Source organism: Narcine bancroftii, chromosome 4, assembly GCF_036971445.1.
Source record: "Narcine bancroftii isolate sNarBan1 chromosome 4, sNarBan1.hap1, whole genome shotgun sequence".
Classification (NCBI taxonomy): domain Eukaryota; kingdom Metazoa; phylum Chordata; class Chondrichthyes; order Torpediniformes; family Narcinidae; genus Narcine; species Narcine bancroftii.
This window is the reverse complement of record NC_091472.1, coordinates 291,260,276-291,287,483: the sequence shown is the minus strand read 5'-3', so window position 1 is coordinate 291,287,483 and position 27,208 is coordinate 291,260,276. Positions and strand designations below refer to the sequence as shown.

The 27,208-nt window shown below is 41.3% G+C and overlaps 1 protein-coding gene and 1 long non-coding RNA gene across 4 annotated transcripts in view; one reads left to right on the top strand and one right to left on the bottom strand.

Annotated features, from left to right (window-relative positions):
• Window positions 1-27,208, bottom strand: part of LOC138762086 (adenylate cyclase type 10-like) — a 178,053-nt gene that overhangs the window by 59,146 nt on the left and 91,699 nt on the right. For all 3 annotated transcript variants that reach the window (XM_069935358.1, XM_069935357.1, XM_069935359.1), the window contains 6 exons: window positions 26,187-26,339; window positions 25,198-25,503; window positions 15,891-16,205; window positions 7,769-7,867; window positions 2,134-2,170; window positions 1,832-2,048 (listed from right to left, as the gene is read on the bottom strand). In XM_069935358.1, the coding sequence (XP_069791459.1) occupies window positions 1,832-2,048; window positions 2,134-2,170; window positions 7,769-7,867; window positions 15,891-16,205; window positions 25,198-25,503; window positions 26,187-26,339 (1,127 nt within the window). The remainder of the gene's footprint in view (window positions 1-1,831; window positions 2,049-2,133; window positions 2,171-7,768; window positions 7,868-15,890; window positions 16,206-25,197; window positions 25,504-26,186; window positions 26,340-27,208) is intronic.
• On the top strand, window positions 700-8,117 carry LOC138762088 (uncharacterized). The gene is made up of 3 exons (XR_011356749.1): window positions 700-851; window positions 2,141-2,184; window positions 7,778-8,117. It is a non-coding gene; the product is annotated as an uncharacterized lncRNA (long non-coding RNA).

Below are 27,208 nucleotides of genomic sequence, written 5' to 3'. Positions count from 1 at the left end.
AACGAAAGCAAAACGTACATTACTTAAAAGAATCAGAAAATACTCAAAATTCTTTGGACATCATGTGAAAAGATATATTGGGGCATTTTGTAACAATTGGAAAGGTGGAAGTAAAAAGAAACAGAGGCAGACAGAGATTAACACCATGGTTAAAAACAGGAGAGGCACAACTACAATATGGAGGGTTAGAGACCATCATGGAAGGAGCAACAGGATTGGACACTCCGAATGGCAAGGCACCTGAATAACTGAAAGTTTCTGTAAAAATTATATAATGGCCAATGAATGGTGAGGAAAGTTCTTGTGTTGCAAGAAGATAATATTGTGGCAATGGAGGCAAAACAATATCAAAGTGGAATTCAATCCACATCAGTATGTGATAATAGAATGAGATAATTTGGATATCAGGGAATATAAAGGAAAGGAAGGATCTTGGAACACATGCTCATAGATTCATAGTTCACATGATGCGTAAAATGTCCGCTTCTATGAAAGATTCTCTAAATCATTATGCAGTAGTCTGCACCAAGCAGAGAAAATGGAAATAATCCCTTTTTGCTTTTTGATGACTGGACTGCAATGAAGCAACACCCAATCCCAGAATGAGAACGAGTTGATTGGTCCCACATTTTGTGATGCAATGATGATATCATTAAAGCATATACAGTTTAACAAGGTAGACTTTGAGAGGCTGGGAAGATGAGACAGACACTGACTCAGAATAAGGGACTGGCCATTTAGGATTGAAGAGAGAAGAAAATCTTCACTGCAAGTCTTAAGATTCTTTACCTCAGAGGGCCATTCAAAAGATTGTTACATTCTTGGCTAAAAGGGCATGAGTGTCATGGAAGGTGGAGCTGATACACAAGATCATGTGATTTTCTGAATGGCCTACTTCTGCCCTTACCTTTATTCTTAACCCTCTTTCTGTTTCTTTTTTTACTGCCTTTGAGGACTTTTATCTTGAATCTTCATGCAACTTGTTTTTTTTTTTCCCTAATCTTACTCAAATGTAGTAGATGGAAATGTTACATCAATGTTTCACATCTTGTCATACCACAGTGTTTTATTACCACTTGAATCAGTCCAGTAGGTACTTTTGTTTTTAAAAAAATATATATTTATGGGTTGTGCATGCCACTGGCAAACCCAATAGTTGAATCCCATACAGAAATGTCCTTTGGAAGTTGGTCAGCCACCTTCTTGAATTCCTATAGTTCTCTTTTATACGTACTCCTACCTTGTCAGGATTTAGATCCAGTGATTATGAAGGAAAAGTGATGGGGAGTTATGTAGCCTGGAAAGCAAGATACATAAAAAAGATGCCCACATGAGTCCATTCTCCCAGTCCTTCTTGGTGATAGTGGGTCATAAGTAATTGCTAATGTAATGCAAAGATGGCACACGATGCAGCAATAGAAGGAATTAATGTTTAGGTGGTGGACAAGGTTCCAAGCAAATAGTTCTATGCTGAATGATAGAGGAATTAGGGGATATGGGGAGAAGGCAGGTAGGTGGAGTTAGGTCATAAATTAGATCAGCCATGATCGTATTGAATGGCGGAGCAGGCTCGATGGGCCATTTTTGGCCTACTTCTGTTCCTACTTCCTATGTTCCTATGAATGACGTGTTTTTAAAAAAAAAAGTTTTAATGAAGTTGTATTCATCCAAACAAATGATGAGAATTTCATCAAAAACCTGATATGTTCCTTGCTGTTAGAAAGGATTAGTGGAGACTGAAGGCATGACTCCACTCACAGGCATTTTTAGATTTCAAAAACAATTCTTAAGCTGCCTTTTGCTTTCAAATTAATGTCATCAGAAAACATACCAGAAAGTTATTGGATACATGTAAGGCTGCTGCAGCAGTTTCAAGCAAATAGAAAAATGTCTTAGCCACATTTCCAACTCCCATCCAGTGGCGAACAAGAGGACAATAAACAGAATCCAATATTGGTTTACAATCACAATTGTTGGCAGAGAGGGATGGGTTTCCTTCACAATCTTTGAGCAATTTATCTATCCTTTCAATATATTCTGAATCATTACTGTAAGAAAACATAATGATTATTATTGTTTCAGAAAGCAAAAGTAACTTACAAATTCTGAAAGTATTTTAACATTTTATTTTACCTGCCAGCTGGCACTTGAATGCTTGTGATGATGGGAGCTGGAAGATTAAAGGTAATTTGCTATAATTCAATGGTAAACAGACAAGTTTCTTTCAATCAATTATCCAGAAATTTATTAGCAGAGTAGTGAGGCTAAACAAGACATCTGCAGATGCTGGAGAACTGGAACAATGCACAAAAGTGTTGGAGGAACTTAGCAAATCATGCAACATCCGTGGAAAGCAATAATCTGTTTGTGGGGTTGGTGGGCTGTTAACATGTAAAAGTTGCTGGAATTGATGGTAGTAAATGGAATCCAATCTGCCTGCTCAGTTTCATGAATGAGAAAGTAGGGATGAGAATTTTAAAATGGTGCAGCTGCTGACCGAGAAGGCAGCAGATCACAGTGAGTACTGGGGCATAGACTGAGCAGGGTATGGTAAGAGTTGAGGTGACTTTGACAACAATATCTGATGACCTCAGTTTTATAAAAGTGGAAAATTGCAAGGCAGCCAGGAAAGCATTGGAATATCAAGACCAAAGATTTAAAAAAATCACACAGACAATGCTTTCAGAGCAATGAAACAATATGGAGATGGATAACCTTACAAAGTAAATATTTCACTGTCGTGAAAGAAAACAACAAAATTTAAAACGCAACCTGTGGTACTGACAAATAAACATACATGAGCAAATAAAAACAAGAAAAAAGTAGCATTAAAACAATACACTAATTGGCAGCATTTAATTCTCAAATGGCTCGGAGATAGAAACTGTTCTTCCGTCTGTTCATTCGTGATTTAATGGACCTGTATCGTCCACCCGAGGCCAATAGGTCCAACAAATGATGGCCTGGTTAAGTCCTTAAGGATATTTGGCTACTTTTCCGACACTGTGGGATAGAAATAAATCCTCCAAAGAGGACAAGGAGCATCCAATGATCTTCTGGGTCGTATCACTAAAACTCTGCCACTGTACAGCTGGGAAACCACATGGGAATACAGTAAGCCAGCCCACTTTCAATAGAGCAGCGATAGAAGGATACCAATAACTTCTCCTGTCGATAGATTTTCCTCGGGATTCTCAGGAAATGGAGATGTTGATGTGCCTTCTTGACTATTGCAGTGGTATTAGTAGTCCAAGAAGGATCCTCAGCCAAATACATCACCAGGAACTTAAAAGTCATGACCCTTTCCACACAGTCCCTAATAATATACAATGGAGCTGGGGCCATAATTATTCCTCCTAAAAACCATTACGAGCTCTTTCATCTTCAAGGAATTCAATACCAGATTGTTTTCCGAGCACCACGCTGACAGTCTGGGGACTTGGTCCCTATAGGCTGACTCATTTCCCCTTGAAATGAGCCCGATTACAGTTGTGTTATCTGCAAATTTAATGATGGTGTTAGAGGGATACTCGGAGACACAGTCGTAGTTAGAAAGAGAATATAAAATTAGGATCAACACACAGCCCTGTGGGGAACCAGTGCTAAGTGTGAGAGTAGGGGAATAATGAGTGCCTATTTTTACAGTATGGTAATGATTTGTTAAAAAGTCCTTGATCCATACACAAATAGATCTGGAAAATCCTAAGTTAGCGAATTTAACAACCAGTCTATCTGGAATAACAGTATTAAACGCAGAACTAAAGGCTATAAAAATCTTCCTCACATAGCATCCCTGTTGTTCTAAGTGGGGCAATGCTAAGTGAAGAACAGTGGCAATAGAATTCACAATAGACCTATTAGCCCTGTAAGCAAACTGGTGTGGATTGAAGGTGGGTGGGAAACTGGCTTTAATGTGCTGCAAAACCAGCCTCTTGAAGCCCTTCAAGATGATTAGTGATAAAGCTACTGGACATTAGTCATTCAGACCCTTGATAACTTTCTTTAGGCATGTCAGAATGATAGATTTTGACATGGACATGTTGAAAATCTTCGTGAAGACCTCAGAGAAGTAGTTTGCACATTCCTTCACCACCCTGCCCGTCACGCCATTGGAGCTGGTGGCTTTCCTTGGGTTCACTGCTCTAAGCACACATCTCACCTTGTATTCTAGCATTGGGAGGACATGACCATTAGGGGCCAGTGAGTGTGTTGTGTCCATCTCTTCCGCTTCCACCTCAACTCAAGCAAAGAAACAATTGAGATCCTCGGCCAGCATAGCATCACCATCAACAATCATGCCTTTGCAGTTTTTATAATTGAAGTGCCAGATGCCCTGCCACATTCGCCGCAGTTCATTATAATTGAAAGATGGGGTAGTTTTGGTGATCCATCTAAATTTAAATAATTTTATTCCTTAGGAAAACAAAGGAACAATGAATGAATTATGTATATTGTCATATACATAAGTGCATTGTACAAGTGCAATAGAAGTCTTACTTGCTCCAGGTCCCAGGTATATTAACAAAAAAGCACAATGTATAAGGGGAAAAAAAAATAATATACAAGGGAAAGGGGAAAAAAGTTAGAAATAAATTGTAATGCAAAAAAATGTCCTGATTCAAGTGCATGGACAGATCTTTGTCTGTACTTAGTTATGTGATGATAGGGGTAGTGTGGGTAGGTTCAAGAGGCTAAATGCTGTTGAGAAAATATATTGTTCATGATCCTAGGAGGTGGCAGATTTCAGGGTTCTGCATCTTTTGCCTAAAGGTAGCAGCAAGGAGAGAGCATGGCCAAAGTTTGAGGCACTTCACAAAGATGTTTTTAATGGCTGGGAGGTCAGAGTGCAAGATTTGTTTCCTTTATTGTCATGCACGCAAAAGTTTCCCTGTAAAGGCACACAAAGTGACACAACGAGTCCAGAAATCTTATTAAGGCAAGAAAGCGATTCAAAGAAGTCCCTTTAGAGACATTGTATGTCCCTGGATCCAGCCATCTTGTACACTGTTTCCACCTCCTATGAGCTAATAACCTTCACATCTTTGTGGCCTCGTAAACCTGTCGTAAACCTGAGATTGTCCTCTAAGTCACCCACATTGACCACTGGTTTCAAACCCCTGGTGATTAGGAATTTGCCAATGCCATGGCCCTGGGAGCCCTGCTCTTGTCATTGACACCTGGTTGTCACAAGCAAGTCTCCAGCAGCTTGAGGCCTTGTGTGAGATTTTGGCTGATAAACCCTATACTCATCTGTAGCTCTAGTCCCCTGCCTATTGTGTCTCTCCCAGGACTCGCCTCAACGGAGGCATATTCTTCACTCTTGTGCTCTGTGTTGATCCACTGTTCCCCTGAGGTCTGGGCTGTCAAGCATAGGCATCGCCATCTTGGCCACAGACCTCCATGGTCTTTGATACAGAAAAAGTGCCACTGTCGATCTATAGGCAGGATGGCCGGGCAATAGGACTCCATGGAGAAGTGTTGAATGGCGCATCTCACCACTCCTCCTGAGTTCACCCCAGTGGCAGTGCTGCTGCTATAGCAGCTGAAGTAGTCCTATCTTTAACCTCTGTGTCAGCGATGGACTTGCCTAGGTTTTCCATTTGCTGAACCCTTCTGTGTTCCTGAACATGTAAAATTCCAAACCAGGTTTTGATGTAGCCAGTCAGTATACTTTCCAAAATATACTGTAGATGGAGTATTCAAAGACATGCCATATCTCCTCAAGCTCCTTAGAAAGTAAGGTGATTGTATGCTATCTTCATAGTTGCATCAATAGACCCAGGAGAAATCCTTCAATATGTGGACTCCCAACAACCTGAAGCTTCTGATCCTCTCCACTGCAATCCTGCTAATGAAGAAGGGTGCATATTCCCTCAGCTTCCCTTTCCTAAGGTCCACAATCAACCCTTGGTCTTGATGATGTCGAGAGAAAAAATTGTTGTTTATGCACTGCACAACCTTCTTCTTGGCCTCCATCAGTCATGGTTTATCATGGGTACTGCACCTCTGGCAGTCACTGGTTTGTTGAGCAACATCGACTGTGGCTATTGAGTCCGATCCTGGAACAGCACTGCACAACCAGTTGCAACTATACTTGCACAACCACGTACCTATATTCTGACCCATTACTCAATTAACAATGATGGTGTTGTCAGTGAATTTATAGATTTTGTTGGAGCAAATGTTTGCTGCAAAGTTATGAGTACAGAAGGAAAATCGCAAGGGAATAAGCTCACAGTCTTGAGATGACCCAATGTTGATTGTCAGAGAGGAGGATGTATTGTTGGCAATCTGAACTGATTTGGATCTGACAATGAGGAAGTCGAAGATCCAGTTGCAAAGTGAAGAATGGTGCCACAGATCCCAGAGTTTGGTCATCAATTTGGAAGGACTGGAGGTGTTAAACAATGAGCATGTCAATGAACTACAGCCTGACAAGGGTGTTCTTATAGTTCAGCGCAGAATGGATGCTGGCGAGATGCTATCATCCATCGACCTGCTGTAGCAGTAGATTCATGAGATCGCATAGATACTGAAAATATACAAGACCACTTAATGGATATGAATTGTTGAATAGTCTTTTCACATGTGAAAATTTTATTTGAGAGTTATAGATATTTACAATGTAAAACAGACCACCAAAAACAAACAATCTTTAAACCTCTGGGAAATGCTGAATCATCTAAAACAAGAAATTGCAAGAAAAAATTCTGACCAAAGCATAAAAAAGTGCCAAATATTCAGAATATCACTTTCCCACTCTACTGATCATGTAGAAATGTAGAAGGTTGTGTTCATAGGAAAAATGTAGAAAGCGATGTTTACAAGATAGCTACAAAAATTGATTATAAGAAAACCAGCATAAGTTTTACTCAGTCAGAAGGTTCCAGAGTACAAAGCTCCCAGACAGGAATCAATTCTCACCTCTTCCACAGAACCTCCAGGCTCCAGATATCCTGATGCCTGCCTGACATTTTTAACGCAATAGTGCTAAGTGATACTGATAAGAGTCAATGAGATGTCAAAAAGGCAGCCCATTTATAAATAGGTTTCCTGCCCAAATGCATCCGATTGAGTTACTACATGTTAGACACAATGTGAATTGTCAAAGGCTGCAATAAGCGTCCAGCATCACTGCAAGCACCGCTCAGTCCCTGGTTGACATTGTTTCTGCCCAGAAGTTTTGGCCACCATTGTTAACTTCAATAATTTAAGATTAGAGTGGAACTATCCATTTGCATGTATTCATTGAAAATCAGAAACCAGGCAGGCAGAGAACAGATATTGATAGGGACTGAGAGCCACCCTTCTAGACTTCTGTTGATTTTTGTATACAAGAAGGATGCCTCTTAATTGTGACTTGTACACAAGAATAAATAATCGACAACAAACCATTTCCCTATCTCTAGGAAGCGGATATGCAAAATGTAAAACATAAGTTGTAACAATGTGTTCCAAGAAATTATATCCCATTTGTATGCAGGAAAATGCCTTAAATATTGCGCCCTGTGACTGTGTTCTTTGAATGAGACCCAACATTAACAACTGCTCATTCTCGCTAGCGTTATTCAAATAGTCTGTTTGAACTGTACTGTGTGACTTGGTTGTACTTTTTGTACCTTGACAATCACAATCACTTTTTTTGGGACAAGCAATTTCATGTGCAAATTATAACTACAAAGTAGATTTCAAATGATTTGCATTCAAGACACAACAAAATCTTAATAATTGCATCATTTATTTAATTTGAGTTTTCTGCTTTTATTACCTTGCTCAGAGTACTTGGAGAGACGAATGGAGGAATGGCTGGTTGAGGAGTCTTCTGGTACACTGGATAAGGTTTGACTTCTATGCTTTGAAGAAAGAACTGAAGAAGGATAATGACATTGAAATTGTTTCAAACAATATGCTTTCCCAAAAATAAGGCAGTTCAACGAGAGAGAAATTGAAACAAGTCATTGGAAAACACAACCAAGAATCATTTGAATTTTGACCAGCTTGGGATTCAATCCTCAAGGGTAGTACATTTCTGGAATGTGTTGTATTCTGAAACAAAATCTGTCTACCAACCTGAAAGTTGGCCCATATTAGGCTTAGTGTTGTGCAGGAGTATGTTAACACCCTAAAGTATATGAAAAGTTTGCAATGACCAGCATTTCTGAACAGAATACAGTTCTACGATTCAAGCTGGCCAAAGCCTTGAATATATTTATATCTCTGAGCCCAGGACTCACTAGCCACTTTCAGGTGGAACAGCTGGGAGAATGCCACTCCGGAGACGGATGCGGGGGTGTGTGCGAAGCGACATTCAGGTGGCAGCACTGAAGGTGCTGTTCTGGCACCTGAAAGGTCCACAGCGGGGAGAGGCGTCGCGGAGCAAACGCCGGCTCCTGTCGACTGTGGCCGTAGTCCTGCCCGCTTTCAGGTGCCTAGGGGGAGCACTCGGAAGTGGAGAATATACCTACCCGAGGAGAGTTGGGTAGGTACTCCTCGGGTCAGGATTCTCTGCTTTCAGGTGGCCTCCCAACAGCTGCATTTGGGTATTTTAGTCGGCTTTACATTGGGGTATTCTGGCCACCTGAAAGCAGCTAGTGAGAGATTCAGTTCTGAAGCTGTTATTGTGATTTGCTACTTGATTCTATCATCTTGCTAGGATTCCCCAGCATTAAAATATGGAATCGCCCTGCAGATTCTTTGCCAGATATACAGTGTGAAATCTAAAACACCACTGATTTCAGTGGAAAATCCATGCTGATAGTTTGAAAGGAAAGAAAATAAATTATTTGCTTTTGTTGAAGGAATTTTTAAAAAGTGTATTTTAAAAAAATTCAACTTTAATTAATTTAAAATGTCTCTTAGATTCAAAGATTTGGGAAGTAATAAAATGAAATGACTTTTTTTCGTCTATATTCAGCTTGTAGTGTTGAAAGACTGTAGGGTGGAAAATGTATTGCCTTTAATTAAAAGATACTGCAAGGACAAGTCAGGGAACTACAAGCCAGTGAGTTTAATGTCTTCATGGGCAAGTTCTGGAGGAGGTTCTAAGAAAGAGGATCTATATGCATTTGGAAAGGTAGTCAGCATGGCTTTAAGTGAGGGAAATTGCGTCTTGTAAATTTGATAAAGCCTTTTTGAAGAGGTGACCAAAAAGATTGATTTTGGCAGGACAGTAAACATTGTCTACTTAGACTTTAGCAAGGCCTTTGACAGGTATGGGAGGCTGATCTATAAGATCTGGTTGCATGGGATTTTGGGTGAGCCAAGAACTGAACTGGTTCAGAAACAGACAGTGGTACTGGAGAGCTATTTTTCAGATTGGAAGCTTATGACCAGTGCTGTGCTTCAAGGATCAGTGCCTGGTCCACTGTTGTTTGTCATCTACTTTAATGATCTGGATAACAATGAAATTAGTTTGATTAGTAAGTTTACAGATGACACCAAAATTGGTGGTATCATGGACAGTGAAGAAGGAAGGTGATACATGACTGCATTTAGACGAACTGGAGAAGTGGAGCAAGGAATGGCAGATAGAATTTAACTCGGAAAAGTGTGAGTTGTTGCATTTGGTAAGTTAAGCAAGGGCAGGACTTGCACAGTAGGGCTCTACAGGGTGCTGTCGAACAGAGACTTGGGGGGTTCAGGTAATAGTTCCAAGAAAATGGTATTGCAGAAAGCCAAGGTGGAGAGAAGGCATTTAGCATGCTTGCCTTCAGCGATAAGGGCACTTGGAACAGGACATCATGTTTCAATTCCATAAAATGTTGGTGAGACTGCACTTGGAATATTGTGCACAATCCTTTTCATCCAGCAATAGCAAAAATATTATTAAGCTGGAAAAATTGTAGAAAAAATTCACTGGAACTTCACTGGGAGGGTAGGCTTGAATTATAAGGAGGGACTGAACAGGCTGAAACTATTCTCCCTCAATGGAGTGGGGCCCTTAGATGTTTATAAAATCATGTGGGACAGTCTTTTTCAAAGGTAAGAGAATCAAAGACTAAAGGGCATAGATTTAAAGTGAGAGGGAAAGATTTAAAAGGCTCTGGAGGGGCATATTCTTCAAACAGAGGGTGGTGAATATAGGGAAAGAGCTGGGGTAATCTGAGAATTCTATTAATGAGCAAAATAAAGGAAGGGCAATGAGAAGTTAATATAAAGCAGCTTTTGCTCCAGGAAAGAAAACAGCCTTCAACAACTGTAGAATAAAGGGAAAAAGGAATTTACATGAAGGTAAAGCATAGTCAAAAATCGCAAAGGATGATAACAGAGTCACATCAACAGTATTCTACAATAACAAAATATAAAAAGAAAGATAATATATCTTCATATCAACATTATTTTTTAACATAAATGCTATGTGAAAGTTACCAAAAATATCATGGTGACAGTAAAAGAGGAGAAAATTATCCTAGGCATCCCAAGAATAACAAAACTAATAATCTCTGGAGTGGAGAATTATAAAATATAAGCAAAATGTCATAGAGAAGACAAACAATAAGCGGTAACCCCTTTACCTCCTCCAGGACAAGATAGTTTCCATCAATGGGATATTCCAAAGTTCTTTCAATTCTAGAAGTTTCTTTAGATTTACAAAAAAAATATCAAGTTTATTGTTATCTGATTGTATGAGTACAAACCAACGAAACAGTGTTCCACAGTTCATGGTGCAAAACATGCAGACACACAACCAGACATAACACACATACAGACAAACAATACATATTCAGGACAAGTATTTTATGTATACAAATAAAGTTTTGTACAAATGAAAGTCTTCAATGGTTAGTGTGAGCAGTTTCTTTGGTCGTTCAGCATTCTCACTGCCCGTAGAAGGAAGCTGTTCCTCAGCCTGGAGATGCTGGCTTTGATACTCCTGTATCTTTTCCCTAATGGGAGCAACTGAAAGACGCTGTGTGCAGGGTGGAAGGGTTCCTCAATGATTTTGTATGCCTTCTTCAGACAACAATCCCGGTAGATCACATTGATTGGGGTCAGGGGGTGGAGGGAGACTCCAGTGATCCTCTCTGCCACTCTTAAGGTCCTGTGGATTGACCTCCAATCCATTTCTCTGCAGCAACTGTATCACTTTGTGATGCAGCTGGCCAGGACACTCTCAATTGAGCTCCTATAGAAGATTGACATAATGGTAGCCAGTAGCCTTTCCCGCTTTAGTCTTTTCAGGAAGTGCAGTCACTGTTGTGCCTTCCTGACAAGTGAGGAGATATTATCCCCTTTTACACTAAAAAGCTGCGTTATTGCCATATACACGACCTGTCTCTGGAAGCTGGCTTGCTTGTTCAAACAGAAGAAAAGCCAGGTAGGTAAATCCTCTTACACAGCAAGCTGGCTTCCCGAAGCACAAGAGGTGGGATGTGTAGCATAGCAGCGCAGATGTCTAGTATAATGTTGGATTGTGTTGAGAAAAGAATCAGATTCGGTAGGTCTGGACACAAGGGTTTGGAATCACATGTAGCTTTTATCAACACAATTATAGAAGAGTGTGGGAAATGTTTTCGGGAATAAAACACACATGCAAACAATTTATAAAGGAGTGTGGGAAAATGTTACAGGAATAAAACACACACCTGTACAATTTATAAAATGTGGGGGAAAATGTTAAAGTACAATAGTTATGTACTGTTTAACATTTTCCCTCGGTCTTTTATAAATTGTGCACATTTTATTTCCGTAACATTTTCTCATGCTCCTTTATAAATTGTGTGAATGTTTTATTCCTGTTAACATTTTGCCATATTCTTTTATAATTGTGTGTTAATAAAAGTTATGCGTGATTGCAATAGGCGGTGCTGACATTAGCACACAATGCGCCTAGTAGTTCTCTGCTTTACCTGCTGTGCATCTATGACTACAAACCTTTTCTGGACCCAACATCATGACCTCAACTTCCCTTGCCATTTCAACCCGGCAACACAGGTCGCCCATTTTAGACTGATCCCGCATCAATATGCTCCACCTCTGATACTATCTACCTTGGTGGATTGAAGCCAGGTAAGTTTAGACCTCCCCCTCCCAATCTAGAGGGGGATCTTGAGTGTTCATGATTGGTCACTAGTTAAGTAAACTCCAATGAATTTGAGGCTTTCCATTCTCTCTTCTACAGAGTTGTTGATGTGGATGGTGGTTGTTCCTGGTCCTCCTGAAATCCACGATCATCTCCTTCGTCTTTTCCACATTGTGACTCAGATTGCTACTATCACACCATTTCTCAAGATTTTCCACCTCTTCTCTGCAGGGTGACTCATCGTTGTTGATGATGAGGCCAACTACTGTGCATCTTCTGCAAACTTGATGACACTACTGGAGCTGAATCTGGCGATGCAGCAGTGGGTTGGTAGTGTGAAAAGGAGGGGGCTGAGCACATAGTCCTTAGTGTGATGTGCTTGACATTCTGCTATCGACCCGGACAGACTGCGGTCTTTCCGTTAGGAAGTCCAGGATCCAATTACAGAGAGGGGTGTTGAGTACCAGTGAGGACAGTACTCCAACAGCCTTTGGGAAATGATTGTATTAAACACTGAGCTGAAGCCAATGAACAGCACCCTGGCATATGAGCCATCGTCCTCCATGTGGGCTAGGACACAGTGACGTGACAGGACTATAGCATTGTTTCTGGATCAATTCCTTCTATAGGCAAAATGAAATTGGTCCAGCATCTCTGGGAGGTATGTTTTGATGTGTTTCATCACCAGATGTTTGAAGTATTTCATAATGGCTTTCTTAAACTCTGCAGGAATGATGGACTGCTGCTAAGATGTTGAAGATGTCTTTGAAGACCTCCATTAATTGATCCATGCAGTACTTACGTACCCAACCACGTATGTTGACTGATGGTGCAGCCTTGTTTAGATTCACCTTGGATAGGGTTCTCCTCACCTCAGCTATGTAGGAGGCCCATTAATAATGGGGACATGGAGCTTTCCTTGGCATCATCTTGTGCTTCTCATCAAACCATGCATAGGTGTTCAGTCTGCCCAAAAGGGAGGTGTCATTGTCCTTAATCCACAAGGTTGACTCATGATCCGCTATAGTCTTGATCACTTGCTACATGCGCCTCGTGTCGCACAGATGTCTGTGGATCTTCTGTACGTACCCCCGCTTTGCCTTCTGGATTGCATAGGCGAGTTCAGCCCAGGCTGATCTTAGTGCCATTCTACACCCTGTCCTGAAGGCAGCATCAAGAGCTCTGAGAAGGGCCTGGACTTCTGCATCCAACCATGGTTTCTTGTTAGCCCTGGTTGTGAAGAATTTGATATCACTGACATCGTCAATGCACTTGCTGATGTAGCCAGTCACTGAGCTTGTGTACTCCTCTTTGTTTAGACCATCATTTTAGGTGGCCATCTCCCTGAAATAGCTCCAGTCCATGGTCTCAAAGCAGTCTTGTATTGCTGCTGCTGTGTGGGCAAGAAGTGGTTGGCTATTTTTGACTTTCTAAAAATAGAGCAGGTCAGAAAATTAATCAGATGGATCAATGAAATGCAACACTTTATATCTAGAGGAGCAGAGTACAAGTAGTTAAAGGTTATATTATAGTTATGCTTGGGGGTATTCCAAATCCTTCTCAGCACCACTTCCTAATGTTGAATTTACTAGAAAGATGTACTATATATACTTGTGTAACAAAATTTTGTGGACCAATTTTTGGGGTAAAATTTAGAGGGTCGACTATTACATGCGTACTACTTTTGACTGTGGTTAAGTATCTGCTTTATTTGAGACATTAGGAGCTTGGATGGGTGGGCGGATGGCTGGGATTAATTGGTAAGTGGTTGAGGCGAGGATCTGCAGTCGGGAGTTCGGATAGATGGGTGGCCAAGACAAGGATCCGGGTTCAGGATGTTGGACAGGCAGCCGAGGCAAGGGTCCATGATCGGGTCTTTGGCTGGCACTTGAGGCAAGGGTACACAGTCGGGGCATTGAGCAGGCAGTTGAAGCAAGGGTTTGTTTTCGGGGTGTCGGGTGGATGGCCGAGGTAAGGGTCTGCTCAGGAGCTCTGGCAGGTGGGTGGCCAAAGCCTAGGCTAGAGTCTGCAGTCGGGAGCTTGGATGGGAGGGAGATCGGGGTGTTAGGAGCTCTGATAGACGGGGTGGGTGGGGCCTGGGTGAGAGTCCACGGTTGAGGCATCAGGACTCAACTGGGCGGGTGGCAAGGGCGTCGGGAGCTTGGATATGTGGATAGTCACAGCGTCAGAAGCTGGGATGGGCGGGCTATTGGAGCCAAAAATAGGGGGTCAAGTTTTACATGAGATATATGGAAAATACTGGACTTTTGGGGCCAAAAATAAGTGGGGATGACTTTTATATCTTATTGACTATTACACATGTATATGAAGAGTAATTACACAAAATAGAGTTGTGTTCCCCTTCATTTTAAGAAATCACAGATTAATTTGACAAGCTTTAAGATATTAGGGGCTAGTTTGACAATCTATTTCAGCTGATTGGGGAATCAACAATAATGGAAAATAATCTAAAGTTTTGAGCCACACCTCTCAGGAGTGAATTTCGGAAACATTTCAACAAAGTAATAGAAATTTAAGCTCATCTTCTGCAAACTGTAATGATATGCTCAGTTAATTGTTATTTCTAAAAATAAGATTCATCTGATAAGCAGAAGCATTAATAGCTGTGGATAAAAAGTGGCAACGTGGAGTTATGTCACAGATCAGATGAGTGTCGATTTAAGTAATCAGCAGGTGATTGAATCCAATACCTGTTCAGATACTCACTATTTTAACAAGACAGGAACAGGAAACATGAACTATATGTCAGAACATTAGAGCAATCTACTTCGTCTGTTTCCTGTTATTAGAATAGTATATATGAAGACATGTAAATTTTACTACTCTCTGCAGATTACACCTTTTGTAGAGAAGGAAATGCTAGGCTTGACCTAGCTCTTGCTACCTAAAAAAATCTGTATGGTAACACTAACCACTGGTCTGATTGAGCTGCTGTGACAGTCCTACATGGCTAAACAATACATAACATTGATTAAGCCTCAGAAAACAGCCTGAGCACTGGCCGCCATTTTGTGAAAAACCCATGAAACCCTGATATATGTCTTATACCTCTGTTGTGAGTGTCTTGAATGTTGTGTGGAACTATGGTTAGTTAAGTGTTAAATGTGGGGGTTAGGGAGGATGATGAAAAAAGCTTGAACTCTGCAGAAAACTGTATAAAATGGATAATTGTAAATTGTAGTCAATTCTAATACTGTTAACATTGACACAGATAATGCTGATAACTGAGTTTAAGTTTGCAAAATCATAAATTATTTAAAAAATTGATTAAACCTCAGGCAGTGGTTCTTGAAGCTATATCTTGAATGACTGGTCTTTTTACTGCTTGTGATATCAAAGGTTTGTTAACATATCTGAACAGATTCTGAAATTCAAAAGCATTTTAGAACAGTTGAATTAGATGCAAATAATTTTAGAAATTGGTAAGTTGAAAGTTCAATAGTCAGATATGAATAAAAATTATTAACGTTAATATTGAGCAATGTACAAAAAAATCTTTTATTTAACTTTTCCGTCCATGTCAGTGACTAGGCATTGGCCTGGTCTACCAGATATGGAGTGTAAATGTTCTTTGTTCAGGATAACTAAGCCCCGTCTTTTAACTTGTATCTGCAGAGGAACAGGTCAGGTGTGCATATCGCTGATTTCCAGCTTCTTACCTTACCTGTCCAATGTGGACAGGTAGTGCTGACATGTGCAGCACTATCTGGGCCACTATTTTTAAAGTGTCTGAAAGCAGCAAAGAAAATTATGACTTTGAATTTTACCAAATTCTTTATTTAAAGGCTTATTGGTTAGAACTAAGGACTTATACTCTGCTATACTGTTCTATGTTCTAAATGATTACCTTGCTCACTAATTTTATCCGGTGAATAGCTTCGTATATTTGCATGGCTAAGAGTGGAATACAATTCTCTTCGACTCTGAATGGTGCTTTCACTTTCAGTCACACCGAAGTTTACCACAGATCGGTGCTCATAAATAAAATCACCCTCTCCACAACTATTGCATTTGCGAGCTGCATTCTCCAAAAATCTTGTGCACTTTAAGTGAAGTGATTTTTTCTGCTCTTTTAGCCACAAATCATTAGCTGTTTCATGCACAAGGGCAATGCAGAATCGCATCACCTTACACCTCCAGACAACTGCTTTCTCTTGTACACCTGAAAATAGAAATGTCAATTTTTAATGATCCTAAGGTGAATTCATGGAATCATACACTTATCTACGTCTATTTTCAAATCATTTATATTTTTAATTTTATCCTAATTCTATTTTTTTTTAAGTATACACAGCACAACTGAAAATATAGGCCATCTTCTGTACATATCTATAAACAGTTATTTTGCTGATTCACTCCCTCAACTATTTGGATTTAATCCTGGCCCAGGGAGCTGTGCGTGATGTTTTCATGTTCTTTCCGTGACTGTGTGGTTCTCCTATTGCTCTGGTTTCTTCCCCAAAATGTGGTAAACTAAATGGTTACTATAAATTATCTCCAAGGTAGGACTGTGAAAATAAATGTATGAACAGCACAAACAAGAACGGTCTGATAGTTGGCATGAAATTGATTGACTAAATAGCTTCCTTACAGCTTTATATATCATGAGAAAATTTAAGATAGGAAATGAGAATTGAATGTTTAATGTACACACTCACAGCTATTATATACATTACATCCAAAAGCTTGCTGAAGAAAGAAAAGTAAGACAATATAGATGAAGACAAAATAATCTCTGGATCAATTGTTCAAATAGCAGCATTTCAAATGCACCAGAGCATCAATATCTCGCATGACATAGGAATAGCATCCAATCCAATGTAGAGGTGCTTACCAGTTCATTTACATCAATAGCTGGAATCATCCATCTTTGAATGCAATGATAAAACACCAAAGCATTAGGCCTCAAGGAACCTCTAACCTCAATACACCTCATCGAGAGTGAATAGTATATCACGTGGAACTAAGTTACTTCAAATGCATGGAAAGATCTACAGAGGCAGATAATTGCTGCCATACAACTGATTGTCACTGCTGGCTGTTTCCAGAGTCTTAAGAAAGATTTACAATGAAAGTATCAGTCTGAAGAATATTCAATGTTGGCTGGTAAAGTCCCCAAGTATCGTAAAGTTCACTTGCATAATTCTCAGCATTTCTATTTAATCCACTTAACACTGTAATGTATTACTAGGACTGTTTAGAACCATAGTAAGCATGTAAAACTGTTTGCTTAAGGGACTGGATGGACCATAGGCACTGTGGCAAAAAAAAGGTGACAAATGTTGAGCACCCAATTTCAATTGGTCCGGAAATGTTACGAATCACATTATTTTGTTCACTTCCTAAGTGCTTCCTGGTTTAAAAATCACTGGTCTGGGATTCTCAGTGATGGTTACCAGTGATGTTGAAGAAATTATCCCTTAAAGATTCAGCAAGTTTCATCCAAGGGAACCTCTTTCCTGAAATTGGATACTATCAGGAAATATCTGGCATTCAGCAACAAGGATATTGTCAAATATGTTCTGCAACCACACTAAAGCATTCTAACTGACAGCAGAGAATGAGAAACATAGACTCAGGTCAGACAAACTACATGTTGGGAGAGAGAGAAAATGCTTCTGCAATTCATATTCTTTCACAGAGAGAATGGCCTGGTAATCAGAACAATACTGCATGCTGCATCTTGGCTTGTGCCATTCCTCGGCTTCCACTGATCCTGCACTTTTACTGAATCATATGTAATTGGGTGGCCAAAAAGGTATAAATTGGAACACAAATAAAAGGAAGTGAATCTACCAAAAAGTAGGACGGCACATTGTCGCACCTAGTAGGTCGGCACATTGTCGCACCTAGTAGGTCGGCACATTGTCGCACCTAGTAGGTCGGCACATTGTCGCACCTAGTAGGTCGGCACATTGTCGCACCTAGTAGGTCGGCACATTGTCGCACCTAGTAGGTCGGCACATTGTCGCACCTAGTAGGTCGGCACATTGTCGCACCTAGTAGGTCTACTACATTCCAGTGCTGGTGATCTGGGTTCAATTCTGAGCACAGATGCCTCCTGTGTGGTGTTTGGACACCACCTCCGTGAGTGTGCAAGAAACCTCTGGGTGCTGCAATTTCCTCCCACATTCCAAAATATGTGCAGGTTTTGTAGATAAATTAGTTATTGACAACTGCTCTGACTGTATGGCAGTGATAGAATCTATGCGATGTTAATGTGGGGAACATGAAAGGGGGATTGGTTTGTACCGTCTGCTAACGGCAGTGCTACCGAAAGAGACATCCACACAGCACGAGGGTGAACCAGTAACAACTTTATTTTGAATTCCTCGCACTCCTCGAGGGGACTGCCCACTTCCTGTGAGGGGCGCGCTGGCCTTAGGGAGTGATGTCAGCACATCACAACATCATTACCTGTCCAGCGCTGCGCAACCAGGAAGTGGTGCTGTCCCTTGGGCAATATGTGTCGCCAACTGTGGGCTTTTCCTCAGAAGGGAAGGGGGCCCCATGCCATCTTATGTACAACGACTTGGGCGGCGATTTGGCCCGTCTAACTGCGTGGTTGCTCGGCCTGCTACACCACACCCCCCCCTCAGAATTGATGCCACCCTTTGAGCAAGTGGCCATACTGTCTTTGGGTGGGCGGCCTCTGTGTCTAAACCTGGGAATCGAGGAGAGTCGGCCTGAGATCAGATGTGCTGCCTTGAGTCAGTCAATCATAAGCCTGTCAACGTCCAAGGTGAAAACCGTCGTGCTGCAACACCTTGAATCCTGGGCATTGTAGGGGTGTCTATTGCTATCCTTTTCGAACAAAAATGAATTTGGTGGCCTGCAGGTTCACCGGGACGTGGCAGGGTGGAGAACCATGTTGGGAAGGTGGTGGAGGTTTCGGTTTACCTGTTTGTTCCCTCAATTGCTGGAGGATGTCTAGAGCATTGGGTTGTGGGCTGGGAAGGTTGAAGTGAATGTCCCCTGGGATGGTAAGCGGGGAGCCATACACCATCTCGGCAGACAATGCTGCTAGATCTTCTTTTGGTGCTGAGCGAATTCTTAGCAACACCCATGGGAGTACGTCCATCCAACTCAAGCCTTGTAGTCAAGCTTTCAGGCCTGTTTTCAGGTGGCAGTGGAAATGTTCGACAAGGTTGTTTGCCTGAGGATGGTAGGCTGTGGTGTGGTGTAACTGTCTGCCGCAGAACTTGGCTCGGTCAGTCCAGAGTGAAAATGTGAACTGGACCCCTCAGTTGGGACTCCAAAGCATGCGACCCAAGTGGACAAGAAAGCTCTGGTGCAAGTCTCTATGTCACATGTGGGCAGGGGTATCGCTTCCAGCCAACGGGTAAAACGGTCCATTACTGTGAATAAACACCAGATACTTTGGCATACGGGGAGTGGGCCAACAATGTCCAAGTGAACGTGGTCAAAACGGCGCTGCGCTGGGTCGAAGCTCTGGAGTGGGATCTTGGCGTTTCTGTGCAATCCAAACAAATCTTAGCTCACAGGGTTACATCATGGCAGAGGCCGTGCCATACAAACTTGTCAGATAGCAGGCGGACCATAGACCTTTTGGAAAAATGTGACAGGCTGTGAATTTGGTCAAACACCCGCTGACGCCAGGTCTTGAGAAGGATGGGTCTGGGGAAGCCTATGAACATGTCGCACAGTAAAGTCGGGCTCCCTGGTGAAGGACAGAAATCACTAACCTTCAGGCTGGTGATGGTGGTCTGGTAGGCCTGGCCATCTGCATTCTCTGTTTGGTCTTTGGCCAGCTGAGCAACATTGAGTCATCCTGAGGAAGTAGCGATGGCCGGTCCGGACAGCGCGTTGGCCACCATGTTGGATTTGCCTGTGATGTGCTGATTGTCCGAAGCTACTCCAAAATGTAGGAGAGCTGTCGTTGGTGCCTCATTAACCATGGGTCCAAGACCTTGCTGAGTGCATGGGTGAGTGGTTTCCGGTCTGTGTAGGCGACAAAGACCCTTCCTTCTAACATGTACCAGAAACGTCATACTGCCAAGTACAAGGCCAACAGCTGAAGGTCGAACATGCTGTATTTGAGTTCTGATGTCCGGAGATGCTTGCTAAAGAAAGCCAGGGGTGCCACTGTTCATCGACCCACTGCTTCAGCACTGTGCTGATCGCTCTGTCCGATGCGTCTGTTGTAAGGGCCAGGGGGAGAAAGAATCTGGGTGGGCCAAAGAGGTGGCCTCTGCTAGTGCCACTTTGGTTGCCTGGAATGCTTCAACAGTTTTGCATTTCCACTAGAGAGCCTTGTTGCCGGATTTGATGAGTTCAAATAGGGGTTGCATGAGGGTAGCTGTTCCCGGGAGGAAATTATGATTAAAAATTCACCATTCCTAGGAATTCCTGTCGGTCTTTGATTGTGCTCGGCCTGGGGAAAATGCTGGATGGCTTCCACCTTATCCAGCAGCTGTGTGGCCCCCTCTTGGGTGATAAGGTGTCCCAGGAAATCAATTGTTTCCAGGCCAAACTGGCACTTAGCTGGGTTCACTGTGAGTCCGAACTCCTGTAACCTGCTGAAAAGGCAAGTTAGATGCATCCTGTGTTTGCTGGCATCTGGGCTGGCAATGAGAATGCATTCCCAGCGGACAAAGATGAAATCGAGGTCCCTTCCAACCACATTCATGAGATGCTGAAACATCTGGACTGCACTCTTTAGTCTGAAAGGCATCTGAAGGAACTCAAAAAGGCCAAAAGGTGCAATAATGACCATTTTTGGCACATCATTGGAATGCACTGGAACCTGGTGGCATCCTCTGATGAGCTCCACTATGGAAAAAATCTGGCAGCCCCAGAGCTTTGTGCAAAATCCTGTACATGTGGGATTGGGTATCTATCTGGTACAGTGGCGTCATTGACTCATCTGTAGTCACCACATGGATGCCAACTGCCAGAGTTCTTCTGGACTATGTGCAGCGGGAAAGCCCAGGGGCTGTTTGAACGATGAACAATACCCAACTCCTCTATGGCAGCGAACTCAGTCTTGGCTTGGAGGAGTTTGTCCTGAGGGAGGCGCCGTGCCCATGCGTACGCTGGAGGCTCGGTGATCTCGAAGTGGTGCTCCACGCCACGTGCTGGTTTAGCACCTTGGAAATTAGGTGCCAAGAGTGATGAATACTTGGCCAGTAGCTAGTCATATTTGCTACAGTCCAGAGCATGGATTCCCAACAGTAAAAAGGAACGTTGCTGTAGAGTAAGGAGCTCCACCAGGAGCTCATGTACCCAGAGGAAATCTGCAATCGTACACTTCCAATGGAAAACCATCTCAGCGGCGTGGATTGTGAGCAGAAGGGTCCCAAAACTCAGAATGGAGGAGCTGTTGACTGCCTGTAGGGGAAGGCCCTTGGGATTGTGCTCGAGTTTGAAATACTTCAGTGGAATGAGGCTTAGCTCTGCACCCGTGTCAACTAGGAAATCCCTCTTTGGTTGCTAGTCCCTGAGGTAGAGTAGGCCTTTACGTGTGCCAACCACGTGTCACTTTGGTTGCCTGGAATGCTTCAACAGTTTTGCATTTCCACTAGAGAGCCTTGTTGCCGGATTTGATGAGTTCAAATAGGGGTTGCATGAGGGGTTTCCTGCAGCCGCGCTTGACTTGGATTTGGGGTACGAGCATGGAGGGGCATTTCTGCCTCATCTGCAGTAGTAGAAAGAGTAATTACTCTGTTTGAGCGCTCATTAATTGCGGTCGGGCCATGGCTACTACTGGAGGGCCTGATTGGGGCGGGGGGGGGGCTGAACCGATGGGCACTGACAATGTAGATTGGTTGCACGTACGTCGAGCTCTGTTGCGGGGTGCGGAAAAGTCTGTCTGCTTTCTTGGCTACCAGGTGAGGAGTGATGAAATTCATGTCGGATAGTGCCGAGGAAACGTGTACCGGTAGTTTGGAGAGGAATAGGGCCTCAAAAAACAAAAGAAAAAGTTTGTGTGTCCATCTGCTAAGGCCACCATTTCGTGCATGAGCTCAGAGGGGTTCCTATTGCCCAGGCCTTGCATATTCAGAATGCAAATAGCATGCTCATGTCAGCTGAGTTCCAGGGAATTGAGGAGGAAAGTCAAATTTTTCACACTTATACTCCATAGGAGGATTTTCCATGAAGGAGCTTACTTTTGCTGCAGTAGCGGTGTACAGGGCGCTGATGACATGCCAGAATTTGGTGTCCTCCAAGACAATGCCTCTGCTCTGGAACTGTGACTCAGCCATTTGTAACCATTTCCTGGGCTGATTTTCCCAGAAAGGCAGCAAATGCACACCCACAGCGTTGGTCGCAGCTGTTGTGACTGTAGCTGTAGTAGCATCCTGCATTTTATTGCATTTGAGGTGAGTTCCAAAGATGTTGGAACCATCAGGGTCATCACTGTAGCGTTTGCTAATAGCAGTGTTACCGAAATGAGAGACGTCCAGACAGCACGAGGGTGAACCAGTAACTGAACTTTTCTTTGAATTTCTCACATTCTTTGAGAGGATTGCCCACTTCCTTTGAGGGGTATGCTGGCCTTAGGGAGTGACATCAGCATGTTGTGGCATCACTACCTATACAGCAGTGCGCAACTATGAAGCGGCGCCATCTCCCAGGCAATGCGTGTCTCCAACCACTGGCTTCTCCTCGGAAGGGAAGGGGGATCTGCACCATCTGTGTCGGACAACTGGGGCAACGATTCAGTCTGTCTAACTGTGCATTTGCTCGGCCCGCTACAGGTTGCTGCAGACTTGGTGGGCCAAAAGGCTTGCTTCAGTGCTGTATGATTCTGAATAAAATTTTAATAAACACTTTGAAGAATTGATTTTGTTGGGTAATTGCATTTGAGTTCCACTGAAAACCATCAGCTGAGGTCATAATGCCTTTATATTTATAATTCTGTGATGTGCAAGCATGCACAGGGACACTGGATATTACATCTGGTAGCAGTAAGACCATCATTTGAATAAAGAGGAACTGTTTTGAGGGACAAGTATAAGAAAAAAATCCTTTGTGTTCTAAACAATTAAAAAAAATTGTACATTTAATAACCATAAATCTTCGTCCGCGAAGCCAAGCCAAAGAAAAAAAAAAATATATATATATATATATATTTTTTTTTAATGCTGGTGAAGTGAAAAAACATCTCTGACAGCTTTGACCTTCAGCCTAGTAATAAAATTTAGCTTCTTGATACATTTCTGTGAGTGAAACTTGATGCTTGCCATCAGAAGACCCGACTCTTCAGAAGATCTAAATCCACCACTCATCTCAGAATGGTTTTCCTGGGTAGTTGATGAAAATGCAACCTGGTTCATGAAAGGGTTGGGTTACTGTTCTAATTTTGCTATTACTACTTAATTAATCTTGTAATAGACATCCAGTAGGCAAAGATGTAAAGAAATTGCAGGCATTAGGAATCTTAAATTAAAACATTATATGATGGAAGAACTCAACAGGTCAACACCATCTGTGGTAAAAGGATTTAACGATTCAGTTCAAATACCCTTCATCAGAAAGGCTACAATGCCCTCCATTCTCATGCCACAGGTTGCAAACTTCAACAGTACTTGAATTCCATTACCTCTCTATCCCTTTCCTTCCTGCTAACTCCATCTCTCTCCCCACCCCCAATTTCCACCCGTTGCCATGTTTTCACTACCCCTTCTGACCTTGCCTTGTCTGATTCCAAACTATCGGCCCTCCGTAAAGGTTACGTTTGTCCCTACCATAATGAAATGTGAGTCTGAGATGATAAAACTAAAAGAATGTATTCTTCTTAGTCATAAAGTCTTTTGCCTCAATCTCCAGAAACAGAAAACTGTTCAGCAGAGTAGATATTTATCTTATTTGGTGCAACTGTCCTGCGCAGCTTAATATTTTGATCTCAGTAGAGCCGTGATCACAACTCATTCACGTGCAAGGTCTTTTTATGGTTCGTCATAAAATTATAATCACTCTTTATTAAAACATTTCATGTGGATCAATTTGAATAAAAAATGTGCTGAGGTAATTGGGATTTATAACATCACTGGGTAATGTTCTGTGATCAACGACTGGTTTTTAACCAGGCTACTCTTTTTCAGATTTCATCTTGGCTTCTGTCTGAACATGGATAAAAGTGGTTAATTTCAAAGATGAGTTGCAAGTGATTGGTCTAGATGACAAGGCAGCATTTCTGATGTCAAAAAGTCCAGGTAAAACTAAAGTCAAGGGGCATCAAAGCAAAAATAATCCATTAATTAGAGTAAAAACACAATGAAGGAGAAACTCAGCAGGTCAAAGAGTGTACTTTATATAGCAAAGATAAAGATGCATAACCAATGTTTTGTGCTTGAGCCCTTCCTCAAGGTATGAAGCTGCTTCACCATTACTGGATCCAGATCTTGGAACTCTTTATTGAACAACACTGTAAGTGCACCTTCACTGGGAGGACACAGAACACTACAGGACAGTATGCCCTCAATAATGTGCCAACATATATTCCTTAAAAATGTACTAAACCCTCCCTACCTCGTAACACTCTATTTTTCTTTCATCTATGCGCATGCCTAAGAGTTTCTTAAATGCCTCCAATGTTTCAGCCTCCACCACCATCCCTAGCAAGCTATTCAAGGTACCAACAACACTATGTGTAAAACACTTACCCCTGATATCCCCCCCTAAACTTCTCTCCCTGGATTGCAATGGTTCAAGGTGGAAGCTCACCATTATCTTCTCAAGGAATAGGCAATAAATATTGGCCTTATCAGTATATTCAGATTCTGACATATTATTAAACTAAAAATACTGTCATTAAGATATGGCAATGAGGTGTCATCATAAATTATTTTAAGTGATTTCTAAATGGAATTTTTTAGTAAACCTTGGTTTAGGTATGACATCAGACATTCTCTTCACAGAATATATAATACAACATGCAACATAGTTTAAATTAATGGTTATTCTAACATGTATATCTAGAAACAGTGCTTAAGATCATTTGCCAGTACCATACTTCTAAATGTCAGGTCAAAACTTGCCATGTAACCATCTACATTACTTTACTCTTGGGGATTAAAGAATTTGTGATGGTATGTTTTGCAAAAAAAGTTATGACATATTTAAGAAGGTTCATCCATTCATTCTCGATACAAAGAGAAATGACCAAATCTAATTATCAAAGAGTTTACCTGATTCATCATCCTCTTCATTAAGATGGTCATCAGACTCTCTATTGTAGGTACAAAAACATTGGAGGAGATGGGCTTCCTCATTTTCTTCCATCAGTGCACTAAAACCATTATCACTCCTTGAGGCACATTCAAATGTACGTGATTTTACTAAAGATATGAGTGATTGATTCAATTTTTGTTCAGCACCTTCAGGTAGGATGTATCGAAGCATTTTAGTGGTGAAAATGTGTCCGATGATGGACGCACACTTAACTACCACTTGCTCGGTTGTGTTCATTCTGTCAAGTTGAGCCAATGCTATACCTGTAACAAAAAACAAGCTATTATGATTGTGCTCAATCCTAATAGGGCAACACCTGAAGTGTATGTAGACTGGCAACCAAATATACAAATGCAATATACTGTAAAATCCAGGTTATAGACATTTCATTAAAACTCCAATTAAAAATATTCCAGCAACAGGGCTTACTGATAAACCACAAGTTTGATATTATTCAATATAGGGAGATATAAACATTTGGAGAAATAAACTCATAGGTAAGCAAACTAAAATATGTAAGCAAGATAAACAAGAAAACAATCCTCAGAGAGGGAAATTAGCCACTCTAGTATCTCCCAGAGCTCCTCAAAATCCTAGGCAGGATTATACTTAGGGATAGTCCAGTTTTCCAAGTCTTCACCAAAGAATGAATGAAGACAGGGTCCAAAAACGCTTCAGAATTTAATGCAACTAATTCAAAAGACTGAAATTTTGATCCATTAAATCAGAATTCTCAGTGAGAAACTTTTTTTTTAATATCATGGTTCACGTATACTTACAGTTTAAAGTATTCCAGCTGATGGAAATAGTATTCCATTTTATAATATCATAATGGATTATTATTTAATTCATTTAGAAAATGAAGAGTAAGTAAAGGTCATTTTCTTTATTTTAATCCTACTCCCAAGAGCACCTGTTTTAAGCAAGTTGTTAATCTCAGACTTACCTTTCAGTGTAAGTGGAATGGTAATTTCCTGTAAGTTTACTGTTTCTCCAAGAGTACATATAAATTGCTGATTGTCATACTTCTCATTGCGATCCAGTGCTATAACTTTTCGGCATTTTTGGATTTCCATTCCACCAAAACTTAATAATTTGCCTTTAAAATGAGAGAAATAAAAGTGGAATAAAATAACTACAAAATGCTTATGTTAAATACTGGAAAATTATACTAGTTAACTCTTCCTAATGTATAATAATAAAAAAATAATCAGTTCTTTAGTTTTTAAAATACAAAGCTCTATACTGTGAGCTATACTTAAATGATTTCTGGAGTCTAGTGATTTCACCAACTCACTTCCACATAAGCATCAAATATATCTGATCTCCCATCCTCGGCTGCAATTGTTGCAATAACATAATTATCTTCTTTATTGACTTGTCCTCTACTAGCACGAAACTCCTCATATCTTGCACCAGACCATCCAGAAATGTGTTTAATAACCTCTACCATCCAGAAATATCCAAAAAGGTACCCAACCCACTTCACTCTTCAATGGATGTGGTTAATAGTTAATGCACAAACATTTTCTTGCCATATGTGGTTCAATGGGTCATACTTTGGTCTCTTAACTCAAAAGCTGCGAGATCAAGTTTCATGCCTCAGTCCAGAGAACAAATGTCTAGACTGACACTCCAAAAGTGCTCTGAAGGTCAGTTGCCTGATCAAATTTGCCATCTCTCAAACAGCCTTCTCAAGTAGATATCCAGCGATTATGAAATTTCTCATTTCTATGTGCTTCCTGTGTAATAAGTAGTCTGCCACGTTTCCTACTTTAAGAAACATTACTTTGTTGGCCTTAGAGGATTCAAAGTATGCAAGTCATTTTTTCCTATTTCAGGAATATTGAATATAATCAGAACTTGAGTACTAAACCTCCAATAAATTTCAAATTATGGCAATCAAGAATTAATGTCAAACCTGCTGAAAACAGTCAATATGAATTTAGTAAATGGAAATATTGATCT